The following is a 14,892-nucleotide window of genomic DNA, read 5'->3' as shown; positions in this document are numbered from 1 at the left end:
CACTCATCTCTAGATGAGTGGAGAGATGAGCTCTCAGACCATCAGGGGCACAATAGTCTCCACGACCAAATCCCAGCCCACATACACAGGTTTGTCCTTGAGTGAGACACACATTCCTAGATCCCTGTCAAGTTAAAATGTTTGCTCATGCAGTTTTAGACCAATGCTTTCCCAAACCACACAGTTACAAAAAGGATTCAGGTATTTAAAATTTTAAAATATTTTACTGTACGTTTACAGCCACTGATCACATCCCATTGTGGACACAGAGAGAGGTACAGAAACATCATGATCACAGAGACCACAGTCTATTCTTGGACACCAGGCTGATCACTGGGGTTCAACTGTCTTTATTATTAGCCACGGGTCCTGCTGGGCCTGCTCTGCGCCCATGGTCATTGTGATTGTCCACGCAGCTCCGCACTCAGCTCCTGCAGTTCTGTGATGAGTTGCTCCAGAGAAGCAACGCTGTCCTGCAGTTCGCCGTGTATCTGACCAGTTGCCACATCTGTGTGCATTTGCTGGAGGAGAACAATGCAAAGGAAAGTGATGGAATAAGTACATTTTTGAATAGTCAAATTGTTTGATTGGAAGGTTAGTGGGATTTAATAATGCTCTTATTAGCTTATTTAGAGTTAGTAGCATTACTATTACTGTATTTCATTTTAACTTGAATATGTGAACAAACACACACTAGCACATTTCTTTGTGGCACAAAAAATACACTATGAAAATGACCTAATGACTGTGGCATAGTTTAGGTTTCAATATTAAGTGTATGCTGCTGTTTTTAATGTCCTGCATTCACCAAGTACATTTTTGAAAAACACACTTGTCAGTGCTCTCTTGTGGACAAACTGTGTAACAGCAACACTGTCACAATAATCTTTTTGGCATCACTGCAGTTTCAGCCAGCGTGTAAACGGTCACCAAAATACAACTGTATGCAAACATTTTATCGCTCTATTGGAAAATTCTGTTTTGTTAAATATAAAGTAAAACAGTTACATGCATCAGTTACATCTTAGGATTTTACTGACATAAATCTCTTTAACTTCCATTTTAATGATAGTTTATATAGTGGAAATGAAAAGCTGGAAAGACTTCTCCTGCAAAACAGCTTATTTACATGTTTGCGGTAAGAAAAACCTCAAAACCTAATGTTCAGGGGTGGAGAAAGTTTTACAGTGTGTTTTAAGCTCTGCTGATATCAACTGACAATGTCTGAAACTACAAAAATCATAACAGAGAATCCCTAAATACTGTCTGTTGGACATGTATCACTAAGTGGTGGACTGTACCTTAGCTTTGGTAGCAAGACTCCGGAGGCTAAGGCGGGTGGAGGAGAGCATCTGAAGAGCTTCATTTAGATTACTCTTCTTTTTACTGCAACTGATGGTCACTGAGAGGCAAAGATTCAGAAAGAGAACAGTTGAGTGTGATGAATAAACTGCTAATGCATTTTTTAAATTTTCCTGAAATGGTACATTAATATGTATATTTTATGACTTTCAAAGGTTTATATTCAAGCCTAGACATTAACAACCACCAACCCCCGAAATGAGGGGAGATTTCAGCAGTGGCTTGTTACACAGGCACAGTTCCTCTGGATCGTTTCGCTTTGTGTGTGAGATTTACAGAAAGAAACACCAACGTAGCATCTGCTTCTGTCAAAAAGCTCGGGTCTGCAGGTGATTTTTGTTTAAGGACCCTACAAAGTGATTGTCTGTATTTTGTCAGAAAGCAGCTCTGTGCAAGGTGTTCAGGCAATTCAAACAAAAAAGCTAATGTCAGCCCTGTTTATTCTGTTTAAGCAAAGGCTGCGTGACAAATGCAAGTAAAACCATAATAGATTAGTGGAGAAACAAATGTAGATGCTTCCACACTGCATGGTACTATAATTACCAGCCAATCGTGCTCTGAGGCAGGTATGACATCCTGAACAAGACTAGTAGATTCTGACATTGGATCAAGAGAAAAATATGAAAGAAAAATTTGAAAGATGGTCCATTGGTGCAGGAGCTTCAGTCACAAATACTGCTCACCCAGCTAGTATGGAAACAGTGACTGAAAATCTGCATTTAGATCGGTGGGAAAGACACCAGTAAATACTGTCAGGAAAAAGTAGTAAAGAGTGAGAAAAAACAGAAGAAGAACTCTTCCTCATGTGACTGAGAATATTATTGGAGCATTCAATTCAATTATATTCAATTTGACGTGGGAGCTGGTTCCACTGGAGAGGAGCTTGATAGCTAAAGGCTCTGCCTCCCATTCTACCTTCGGACATTCTGGGAACCACAAGTAGGCCTGCATTCTGAGAACGAAGTGGTCTACTGGGATGATATGGTGCTATGAGGTCTTTTATATATGATGGAGCCTGAACATTCAGAGCTTTATATGTAAGAAGCAGGGTTTTAAATTCTATTCTAGATTTTATTGGAAGCCAATGGAGAGAAGCTAGTGAGGGTGAAATATGATCTCTGTTGCTAGTTCCAGTCAGCACTCTTGCTGCAGCATTTTGGATTAATTGCAAAACATTATTGTTTTGAAAATACTTTTTAATAAGATTTTAGAAATAAAGGTTAGATTAAATATTGGTCTGTAATTGGCTAAAACACCTGGATCAAGACAGGGTTTTTTAAGTAGTGGTTTAATTACAGCTTCCTTATAGGCCTGTGCTACATAGCCTGTTTCTAAAGAGAAATTGATGATATCTACAAAAAAAAAAAAAATTCTTTTTAACGCTTTCCAACCTGGTGAACAACTCTTCACCTAAGGTCTTCAGAAATCTCCTTTTATTTGAGCCATGACACACATCTACAAACTTGTCTAGACAGGATCACAGACTTCAGTAAAAACCCAGACTCTCAGTTGACTGTCTTATTGAGTGAAACATGAACTGGAAAGGGTCACATCCTATTGCATCTCACAAATATCTAAGAAGAGTATTTTGCACAAAAACAATTTTTTTGGCCTGTTTGTTTAAATCATTTTCCTCTATCCACTCTTTGAATGTATGAAAATCAGATTAACTCCTGACTTTCACTTTGGTGACGTCAATTGCCCAAAGTTAGTAGCTCTGTCATTTGCATACTTTTTTCGACACACTGTGACTGTTTGTGTTTGGCAGGGTACAACAATAAATTTACTTATTTAGTCTGAGTTTATCTAGGTTTTATGCCAAAGATGCTCAATGTAATTTGTACAAATATTTATTGTGTGCCATTTGTTTGTCACCACACCAAATCATCTGCCTCCATCTAACCCTATACTCTGCATCCTCTTCTCTCACACCAACTAACTTCATGTCCTCTCTCACTACATCCATAAATCTCCTCTTTGGTCTTTCTCCTGGCGTCCTGTCTGGCAGCTCCAACCTCAGCATCCTTCTACAACACAATCTACACAACACACCTGACACTTTTCTCCACCCGTTCCAACCTGCCTGCACTCGCCTCTTCACCTCTTTTCCACACTCTCCGTTGCTCTGAACCGTTGACCCTAAGTATTTAAAGTCCTGCACCTTCTTCACCTCTGCTCCCTGTAACCTCACTGTTCCACCTGGGTCCCTCTCATTCACACACATGTATTCTGTCTTGCTGTGGCTAAGCTTCATTCCTCTGTTTTCCAGAGCAGACCTCCACCTCTCTAGATTTTCCTCCACCTGCTCCCTGCTCTCACTACAAATGACAATGTCATCTGCAAACATCATAGTCCACGGAGATTCCTGTCTAACCTCATCTGTCAGTCTGTCCATCACCAGAGCAAACAAGAAGGGGCTCAGAGCTGATCCTTGATGCAGACTCACCTCCACCTTGAACTCCTCTGTCACACCTACAGTCTCACCACTGTCTTACAGCTCTCATACATGTCCTGCACCACTCTAACATACTTCTCTGCCACTCCAGACGTCCTCATACAATACAACAGCTCCTCTCTCTGCCCGCTATACGCTTTCTATAAATCTATAAAGACACAATTCAATTCACTTTATTTGTCCCCTAGAGGCAATTTAAAAGATCATAAAAGTAGCTCATAAAAACATCAAATAGACACAAAACCAACCCACACAGTACAACAGACATTGTTCATGAAAAAGACACAAATAGTTTATAAAGCGCTTCTAATGAAATGTGGATATTTTTTAAGATAAAAATAATAATAATAAAGTTAAAAAAAGTGAGGCAGTGTAGCTCTCTTAGTGTTAGGTCAGTGTTCAGTGCGTAAAACCTGGACATCCCTGGGGATGAATTTTGTCTTCCTCCTCCATGTCCTACAACCTGGACAGCAAAGTCTGCGTCCTGAGGGGAGCCACTCAAACTCAGGAAGCAGAATATGGGAAGAGTCCTGAATAATCCTGTGTCCAATTTTCACAGCCTGCTGGTCACATAAGCCTATAAGAGATCAAATAGGCCGCTTGACTGATTTTTGAGCAGACGTTAACCAGGTTCTGCAGGTGGTTTCTGTTCTGCAGAGTAATAGTGTGAAACCAGCAGGTGAAAGAAAAAGTTATTACTTTTTCAGTGAAAGCATAATAGAATATGATAAGAATGTCCTTGTTAGTCCCAAAGGATTTCAACTTCCTGAGAAGGTACAGTCCCTGCATTTCTTTAAAATTTCCTCTGTGTTAGAGAAGAACTTCAGCAGGCTATCAAAAATTGTTCCTTAGCATTTATACTCCTCCACAATCTCCACTGGCTTCCCCTGAAGGACAGTGGTGACTGATTCAGCCATCTGTCTCCAGATGCTTGTGGATGGTATTCAAGATAAATATCTTATCATCGACCCCTCTGCCAGCCCGGTAAGCAAACTGCAGCGGATCCATCATCAGGTCAGTTACCTTGGTGATATGATTTTCTGGTGATCCTTTCCATGGCCTTATCAAAGAGGTAAGAGCCACAGCTCTAAGATTGCTCAGGACATTAGCCGTATCCTTCTTAGGGATAGGAACCACTATTGAGTGTTTCCACACTGTAGGGACTATACTGCAAGTCAACAAGCTCCGGAACAGATCCTGAAACACACCCTCCAGCTGCTCAGAACAATGCCTTTGGGTCGGTCGACAGATGTTATCTGGCCCTGAAGCTTTGTTTGTTTTTGTCTTTCTAAGGGCTCTCACCAACTCTGATGTGTTAATGGTGAGGACGTCAGGTTTAAGTGAGGAGATGAATTAATTTAACCGGGTGCTGTTGTCCTTTGTCAAATATGGTGAAGAAAAAATGTAGGTCATTGGGAAGGGAGGTGAAACTACTGCCTGCAACCTGAATGGATTTGCGGCTCCTCTAGACAGAGTTCATTGCTACCATGTTTTTAAGGCCCTGCCGAACTAGGCAGGGGTTGCCTTTTGCAAAGTTTCCATAACTTTGTTTTTGTATTTCTGTTTGGCAGTTTTTATGGCTTGCCTAACCTCTCTGTTGACATTTCTTTTCACCTTCTGAACTAGTAAAGAAAATTCTCTTTTTCTTATTTAGTACAACTTTTAAATCTTTAGTCAACCAAGGTTTATTATTAGGAAAGCTTGGGACCTTTTTGCTGGGGATGACGTCTACACAGAAAGATGTATCCTGAGACAATCAGTGGATTCAAAACAACCCTGCAGCATGTCTATGCTGTCCAGGGTCCAGTGTTTGATGTCCCTAGTACTTTCTCTGTCCACCTAACCACAGGTAAGTAGGCAGGACCAAGCAGTATGCTATTGTGGTCAGAGGGGCCGAGAGGGGGGAGGGAGACAGCTCTGTAGGCATTTATGACTGAACAATAGCATATATCCAGATGGGTAGTACAATTGAAATACTGATGGAATCCTTTGAGTGCTTGGAGTTCATTAGTCTTATTGCGCAATCAACGCATGTTTGCAAAGATAACTGAGCGAAGTGCACGGTGTTGTTTACCATCTCCTCGCTTAAGTCTTACTTTAATTCCACCCTTCTTTTTATTGTTGTGCAGGGTATCCGTCGGGTCGGGTGGGAGTTTGAGTTGGAACTTCTCCAGTAGCTTCTCTGTGATCCAAGATGAAAACAAGAGCACAAAAGAAGCACGAAGTCCTTGTGAAGTAAATGGTAATTCGTCTGCACTTACATAGCGCTTTTCTACCTATTGGCACTCAAAGCACTTTACACTGCTTCTCATTCACAATCACACACACACACACACCGAGAGCAACTAAGTTGGAAACACCTGAAAGTGGAGGAGCCGAGGATTGAACCAACAACTGAGTGATTGGTGGACAACCGCTCTACCTTCCTGCGCCACAGTCACCCCATGCTTTAAAGCCGTTTGCTAGTTTTGCTAGCTGGCTAATTAGTGTTAGCCTGTTAGTGTTGTGTTAAGACAGCACAGGCACAGCACATCACAAAAGTACTCAAACTACACAGGAGCAAGGAACTTAATACATATTCCTAATATAAATAATGCACAGCACTTTCATAACTTGTATAAAACGTACAAAAAAAACACGCAAATGACAGACAGGGTACTCTGCGTGCTGTCTAGTCAACCACACAACCAGTGACCCGGAAGTACCTCCCTATCCCTGTACTTCCTCAGCATCCTCAAACCAAATACTGCATCTGTTGTTCTCTTTCTAGGCATGAAACCATATTGCTGCTCACAAATACTCACCTTTGCCCTTAGCCGAGCTTCCACTACTCTTTCCCACAACTTCATTTTGTGACTCATCAGCTTTATTTCTCTGTAGTTGCCACAGCTCTGCTCATCTCCCTTGTTCTTAAAAATGGGCACCAGTACACTTTTCCTCCAGTCCTCAGCATCATCTCACTCTCCAAGATCTTGTTAAACAAACTAGTCAGAAACTCTACTGCCACCTCACCTGTCCCATCAGGACCAACTGCCTTTCCACTCTTCATCCTCTTCAATGTCCTCCTCACTTCACTCTTACTAATCTTTGCTACTTCCTGCTCCACACCAGTCACCTCTTCTACTCTTCGTTCCCTTTCATTTTCCTCGTTCATCAACTCTTCAAAGTTCTCCTTCCATCTTCCATCACACTCCTGGCACCTGTCAATACATTTCCATCCTTATCTTTAATCACACTAACCTGCTGCACATCCTTCCCATCTCTATCTCCTTGTCTGGCCAACCTGTACAAATCCACCTCTCCCTCTTTAGTGTCCAACCTAACATACAAGTCCTCAGATGCTCTTTGTTTGGCCTTTGCCACCTCTACCTTCACCTTACGCTGTATCTCCCTGTACTCCTGTCTACTCTCTTCAGTCCTCTCAGTGTCCCACTTCTTCTTAGCTAACCTCTTTCTCTGTATACACTCCTGAACTTCCTCGTTCCACCACCAAGTCTCCTTGTACACTTTCCTCTTTCCAGATGACACACCGAGTACCCTCCTACCTGTCTCCCTGATCACATTAGCTGTAGTGGTCCAGTCTGGAAGCACCTCCTGACCCCCCAGAGTCTGTTTCATCTCATCCCTAATAACTACACAACATTCTTCATTTTTCCACTTCCACCGCTTCGTCCTCTGCTCTGCCTTTGTCCTCTTCATCTTCCTCAAAACCAGAGTCATTTTACACACCACCATCCTGTGTTGTCTGGCTACACTGTCCTCTACCAACACTTTACAGTCACTGATCTCTCTCAGATTACAATGTCTACACAAGATGTCGTCCACCTGAGTGTTTCTACCTCTGCTCTTATATGTCACCCTATGTTCCTGCCTCTTCTGGAAGAAAGTACTTACTGTTCAAGCTGCTTGCTTCAAATTGGCCACTGAAGGTTCTAATTCAGAACTAAGTTTGATGTCCTGACATGATATAAAAATTTTAAATGAGAGGTTCTGAAACTGATGCAAGAGAGTTTTTGGAGACTTCAGAGACAATTTATTACTTCAAAGTTATTACAGATTATAAAAACATACTGTACTGTTAATATACTTTTTTGTCCAAGTGTGTGGGAAATATTGCTAAATATATATCAAAGGAGGCACACCTAATAATTATGTTCACTCCTAAAAATATTTTTTTAATAATTAGATGTATTTTTAAAATTATTTATAGTGTCTAAGGTGAAATATTAAACAAGTTTTAAATTTACATCTAGACATTTGACAGACATTGTTATCCAAAGCAACTTACAATTAAGTAAAGCCAGCAAAAAATCTAATAATATTTAATCTAATCTAGTTCTAATATCAAAAGCTTTACATGTAGACCGAACACACTAAAATACGATTAATAGAGTGAATCCAAAAATCAGACCTAAAACAAAGTCACAGCTCGGTAGTGTGAGTAAATTTATACCTAAATAGGCAACTTCACTTTACTTTGACTGTAATAAAAATAAAGGAGACGTAGTTCAGCAGGTAATCAAAGAAGACAAGTAATTGGCTGTTTTGTCCCGTTCAGAGCTCATTCAGGTTCATTCCTGCTTCTGATTGGACCAGTGCTGCTGCCCTCCCAAAACAAAGGCTGATATAGCCCATATTTATGTAATGTTACCTTCCTGTATCTCACCATTTACCAGCTCAGCACACCCTTCTTCCTTCCTTTCTATCATATGGAGGTAAACCTCCACAGCCTTTTCCTGCCTCCTCCCTGCTACTGTAGTGTCTCTCTCTCTGTGTGTGTGTGTGTGTGTGTGTGTTCGTGTGCTTTTACTAGGACTGCAAAGGTCGACCTAGTGATGAATGATGAATGTTCTTTCCTCTGTATCTGATTTATTTGTCCTTTGGTTTCTTTGCCTTTAGAGTCTTGTCATGTGGTTGAATACAGCACCCTCACCCATGGTGTAGTCAGCTTCTTCTGTAGCATAGTCACATAATTCTAACTTGCTGAGACTGAATCTGCGAAGAGTCACTGGCCCCAAAAGCCTTCGAAGCGACATTGAATACATCCATCCGTGCACTGTGTTTGTTTTAAACCCTGACAGTACTCATCCATTTAAGTCACCGACAACATGAGTCCCTTCGTGAATTAATCTGCTGCTTAGAAAAGTCCTCAAGACTGTAGTATTTCCTGTGAGCCCCTCAAATCCCACCACTGTGCCGTATATGAAAAAACCTCTTAAACTGGTCAGTAATGCACACACATAAAGGTGAACACTACTGCACCTATTTGATTAGTGATCTCTAGGTCTCTAATAAAAGAAAACACCAGCAATAAAAATCATGCACACATAATGAGATACATTCCATTATGTGTTGATTACTAGGGGATATGTGTGGGAAGGAAGATCATTTCAATATAAAGACAGTAGGAAATGAAAGGTAGTAGAAAAATAAATAAAATAAAAAATTGTATCCAACCTAATATTTATAAAATGATTATAACAACAAATGGGTACTTTCAAGTAAAACAGCAGGTCAGAATATGTTCCATTTGATAATAATTAGACACCCACAGATAAACAACATTAACACCTATTATCTGCCATTTATATTGTTTGTTAGAAGGCCAACATGGGATCGCAGAAGATACATTTCTATACAGTGTAATGTAACAAGGTCATGGCCAGTAGCTTATGGTAATATAAATAAATAAATAAATAAATAAATAAATAAATATTTTTTTTTCCATCCATCCATTTTCTGTAACCACTTTTCCTATTGGGGTCGTAGGACGGCTGGAGCCTATCCCAGCTGTTACAGTGCGAGAGGGAGGGTCCAGAGTCACAAGTCAACCTAACATGCATGTGTTTGGACTGAGGGAGGAAACCGGAGCACCCAGGGAGAACATGCAAACTCCACGCAGAAAGACCACAGGCAGTAAGGGCCCAAACCCACAACCTTCTAGTTGTGAGGTGGCAGCACTAATCACTCCACCATCGTGCTGCCAGACCTTTCACAATAAATTGGTACAGACTGTTACTTCTTGCCACAATGAATGCTGTTAAAAAGGAGATGGCTACAGATGACCTGTCTGATAATTAGCCAAATTCTTTCCTGAAATATGACACATTTAAGGCTTTAATATATTGCAGCAAAATCTGAAATAGCCATGTTTCTCTGACACAGTATTATGGTCACTGCAAAAATGCAAATGTTGCAGAAGTTGGTTACTGCCTGCCAAAATAATTTACAAGTCTTTATGATTTTTATATTCTATTTATTTTTGGTCCTTTCATCTTATCCTGCAAGTTCAGTCTTATGCCATCGCCGCAGCATGTTGATTTGGCACAGTTAAGCCGGATGCCCTTTCTGACGCACCCCTCCCCAATATCTACTGGGCTTGGGAGCAGCACTGCCTGGCTCGGGATGGGGATGGCCTGTTGGGGTTTCAGTGTCTTGCCCAGTGACACTTTGTGGTCAGGGACAGCAGGGCGAGAAAAGCCACTTCACCAACTGAGTCACTGCCGTCCCATCAATTCCAAACCTCACTAATGATGTTAAACACCTGTGCAACTTCGAGAGCAAGGCTGTACAGATGAAAAGTGTGTCTGCTGATGACTGCTACATGCCAACACCTCAACCTTTTCACACAGCTCAGGAGGTAGGAGCATATTCTGTGCAGAACATAAAAAACAAAGTGCCTAAAATTGATCCAAGTGGAACCTTTATCTAAAAACCAGGACATATGATTTGAAGTCATCTCCAACATCAGTTTGAACCTTCCCAGTGAGTTATGATTTGAACCAGTAAACAGTACAAAGAGCACACGGTGTTGCTTTTATCAAGTATCATCCACAGTAGCAGGGGTCTTTCATAGAATTAGTTTCTCTCATTGGGAAGCCGTCATCTTGACCTCATCAGAAGCTGCTATTGCACTCCAGCAGCCAGGCAGATCATTATTTTTATTGCTTGACAATGGGCTCAGCAGAGTGGAGACCTCTAACAAGGAGGCATTTTGAGTCTTACTCAGCACAGCTTAAGTGCCATTTGCCTGCAGTTAATAATCAAAGAAATGACAAAAATCCATGTGTAGGCATTAACATTTCCAAAAACCATGTAAAAGCATTAGTAAGCTTTAAAATTCCAAATCATGCATGAAAAAAATACTGAGACAAGATAACACACAACCTCAATGGCTTCGGTTGGACAGTTTGTGGGTTCAGTGTTGTGCCCATGCAGCCAATCTGAGCCACAGCCACCTAAATTATTTATTGTTATTGAAAAATGAAAATAATAAACTTGATTTAAGCTACTTTTAGTGTGGCCCACCATGGTTTTTATTGGTTGACTGCAGCAGTATTACAATACAATAAATGATTCAATACACCTCCATGGTGAATGTATGCATTCTACTGGGTGCATTTTCTACTTTTCTGTTTATTCAAATTAAAATTTTGGTATCACAATACTAAAATGATGTCTCATGACAACCCTCTGTGTGCATGCATACCAATATCTGAGCTAAATAAAGTTCAGCATTTCATACACAGAGCATGAGAAGAAAAGGGGTGGGGGTGTAAAAGCCAAAGCAAACATATTTATTTTGTCCTTTTGGTTTATCCCGTGAGTTCAGGTTTGCCACAGCGGATCATTGTCCGCATGTTTGGCACAGTTTTTACGCCGGATGCCCTTCCTGACACAACCCTCCCCAATTTCTACCGGGCTTGGACCGGCACTGCACAGCTGGGGAGGGGAATGGGCTGTTAGGGGTTCAGTGTCTTGCCCAGAGACACTTCGACATATAGCTGGGGCCGGGGATCGAACCACTGACCCTGTGGTCTGTGGACGACTGCCTTTACCAACTGAGCTGCAGCCGCCCCCATAAAAGCCAAGGTTGGACCCCCAGTTATGGAGCTTACGTCGTTCAGTCAGGCCAAAAAGCCCTGGTTTTGCAAGTGTAAAGATTCTGTGGAATAAAATAACATGGTTTCTGTGTGGATGGTGTTCTCACCTTCCCCCATCTCAATGGCTCTTTTTATCACCTCCTTGAAGCGACCGGGCTCTTTCTCCCAGCCACCAGCCTGAACCTCACAGCGATGGGCCTTGGACAAGAACTGTAGTGCCTGAAAAAACACCACAGAAACTCCACCAATGAATAACTTACACACAAAGAAACCAAACTCTTTTCTTTTGTCCAGGAGTTTAAATTACGGGTTGACAACAAGAATCAAAGAATCAGAATGAATTGAGTTGTTGCAGGTCAAAATATTTTCTTGCACACCCAACACACCTACAACTGGACAGTCTTTCTCATCCACATTTACAGTTTTACCTTACCATGGTAAGTTTTGATGAGGTTTTAGTCATAAAATGGGATTAAATACATTGTAAAATCAATTGTTTAATGGTTACTTGCCTAAAGTAGAATCTCTTTGACTTTGAATTATTTAACTTGTTCAGTTATGTGGAACGTAAGAGTGATGGAAAACCGATGCCATTTTTGGCACTGACCTTTTCATTGTCCTCTGGGTTGGAGCTGTGGCCGTCACCATACAGCAAAGCGTACTGCCGCCACACCTCAGAGTTGCTGCTATGGCAGGAAGTAACCCGACCAAAGAGCTCCTTTAGTCTGGGCTTGAAGGTTACAGCCTGTGTCCCCTGGCTGTCAGTCAGGTTTTCCACAACTGCTCTGACTAGAATCTGGAGAATCTGCCACAAAAATGTAATAAACATATTTCAAAATTTCAAACTATCTGGTTGTCCATAAGGAGTTTGTAAAAAGTCTTCACCGTCTTGGGAACATCATGACTTTCACTAAGTCTTTGACACAGTTGGTCACAATATTTTGCTTGTTGCATTATCAGGATGTGGCTCAAGATAAAGTTCTGAAAAGGCTCGTAGATTATTTCTATAATAGAAGAGTATAATACTAAAGTACTAAAAATGTAATACTAAAGCCTGACACAGTAACAATACCCTATGGACCCTAAAGGCTCTTTTCTTGGATTGCTGATCTTTTAAATGTTCATTTATTTATTCTGTATAAAGCAAACTGAAGTCTAATTTAGTGTTTTTCAAAATGCCAGTGTCATTTAATTATTTACAGCTTCATGTCATGCTGTGACTAAGAAAGCAATCAGATCTGTTGGTATTGGGAAGATTTAACATTAAGCATTTTTGTAGTAAATTAAAGCGTAATTTATCCTTATTTTAAGTGCTGTAGTGCTGCTTGTGTGAATCCATATTCCTCGTATCAAAAACTGTTTGCAGTTAAAGAGATGTTACATTACAGTAGCTACCTCTTCATTATCACAAATGATCAACTCCTTATTTGTGATATTAATTGGATCTAATCTTTCTATTATTAAATTACAGACTTGTATGTTTATCTATAGAGTTTTGTTTGAGCATTCATCAGCAACTCAGAAGACAAGAGAGCCAAAGATCCAAACCATATTAAATAAAAAGAGGCTGGAAATGAACAGTAAGGATGCAGTGTGTGTGTGTGTGTGTGTGTGTGTGTGTGTGTGACTGAGTGTGAGTGACAGAGAAAAAAACAGTTTTTTTAAAACCACAAAGCAGAAAGCATCACAATCAAATTTCTCCCATTTGGTTTCAAACTTGGATTGGAACACTTCCAGCCTTGCAAACTCATATTTAACTAAATGTTAACCAAAATGTCACCCAGCAAATATAATTGTAGCATGTTCAAAAGTGTGCACATTTTAGTTCAGTACTTAGTTGGGGCTCGGTGGGGACCTTTCCAAAAGCAACAGCTAATGTGTCTTTAAATGGTTTGCAATATTTTTGAGGTCTGTGCTTTATCTTCGTCCTGCTGAAGAAGCCAGACTCTTTTCACATGATGTTTGCATTCACAATCTGCTCACAATCCATTCTGTATTCTCCAGCATCTGTGCAATGTTCCCAGGGTGCAAACATAACATCAAAGCTGAATAACAGTTCTTGTCTCCTTGTCTCCCCAAACAAATCTTTGTTGACTGAGGCAAAAATACTTGATTTTATGGGTTTAAACATTCCTTTAACATTATTGGCCTCCTGAGTTCGGTTGTAGTTGAAATGTGCAATAGACAGTTTCTCCCCCTCCATCCAGTAATGAATGACACATCTGTCAGACTTCATTGGTGTGTAATTGGGAGGCCATTCACTGCAGTGGCAAGATAAATCAACTGGAATCTTAAGTATCAGACTAACGCTGTCGTATCAAGAGTGACATGAAACTTGTTGCAGGGGAGTTTGACGGCCACATCATCCGCATTTGCTCCCACCTCAACACACTGGTCAAAACGGGCTCCTTAGTGACTTGCTGCACCAGAGTATATACCAGCCCAATTCAAAAAAGTTGGGAAGATATGCAATAATTTACACATCTCATAAACCCCTATTATCTTCACGATAGAAAATAAAAAACATCAGCTGCTCAAACCGATACATTTTACCATGGAAATTAAAGCTCATTTTGAATTTGATGGCAGCAACACATCTCAATAAAGGACAATGTTTAACATTTCATTGCGTCCCCTCTTCTTTAAACAACAGTTTGCAAACATCTGGGAATTGAGGAGACCTGAATGTTGTCCCATTCTTGTCTGATGAAGGATTCTAGATGCTGAACAGTCCTCAGCCTAAGTTGCTGGATTCTTTGTTTTATGATGCACCCAATTTTTTCTATTGGTGAAAGGTCTGGAGTGCAGGCAGGCCAGTTCAGCCCCCGGACTCTTCTCCTGTAAGGCCATGTTGTTGTGATGGGTGCAGCATGTGGTTTAGTATTGTCTGGCTGAAATATGCAAGGCCTTCCCTGAAAGAGACATTGTCTGGGTGGTATTATATGTTGTTCTAAAACCTCTATGTACTGTTCAGCAATGAAAAGGTTTTACTGGTTCATGTTCACATATGGCTTCTTCTTTGCATGATACCGCTTTAACTTACATTGGTGCATTGCACAGTGAACTGTGTTCACAGACAGTGATTTGTGGAAGTGTTCCTGAGCTCTTGCAGTGATGTCCAATAGAGAATCAAGCCTTTTTTTAATGCAGTGCCGCCTGAAGGCCCAAAGATGACATCTATCCAGTTTTGAT

The 14,892-nt window shown here is 40.7% G+C and overlaps 1 protein-coding gene across 3 annotated transcripts in view; it reads right to left on the bottom strand.

Moving 5' to 3' along the window:
* Window positions 1-204: 204 nt before the first annotated feature.
* Window positions 205-14,892, bottom strand: part of ttc27 (tetratricopeptide repeat domain 27) — a 53,856-nt gene continuing 39,168 nt past the window's right edge. The window contains exons 17-21 of one of the 3 annotated variants that reach the window (XR_010910738.1): window positions 12,308-12,505; window positions 11,808-11,919; window positions 5,914-5,999; window positions 1,302-1,402; window positions 486-521 (exon numbers count right to left, since the gene is read on the bottom strand). Coding sequence is in view for 2 of the 3 variants with exons in the window: in XM_067475941.1 (XP_067332042.1) it covers window positions 396-521; window positions 1,302-1,402; window positions 11,808-11,919; window positions 12,308-12,505 (537 nt within the window). In the remaining variant the exon portion in view is untranslated. The other 2 variants (XM_067475941.1, XM_067475949.1) reach the window with 2 other exon arrangements.

The sequence above is a fragment of the Channa argus genome, chromosome 1 (assembly GCF_033026475.1).
Source record: "Channa argus isolate prfri chromosome 1, Channa argus male v1.0, whole genome shotgun sequence".
Lineage (NCBI taxonomy): Eukaryota > Metazoa > Chordata > Actinopteri > Anabantiformes > Channidae > Channa > Channa argus.
The sequence above is the reverse complement of the archived record's forward strand: the minus strand, read 5'-3'. Positions and strand labels throughout refer to the sequence as shown.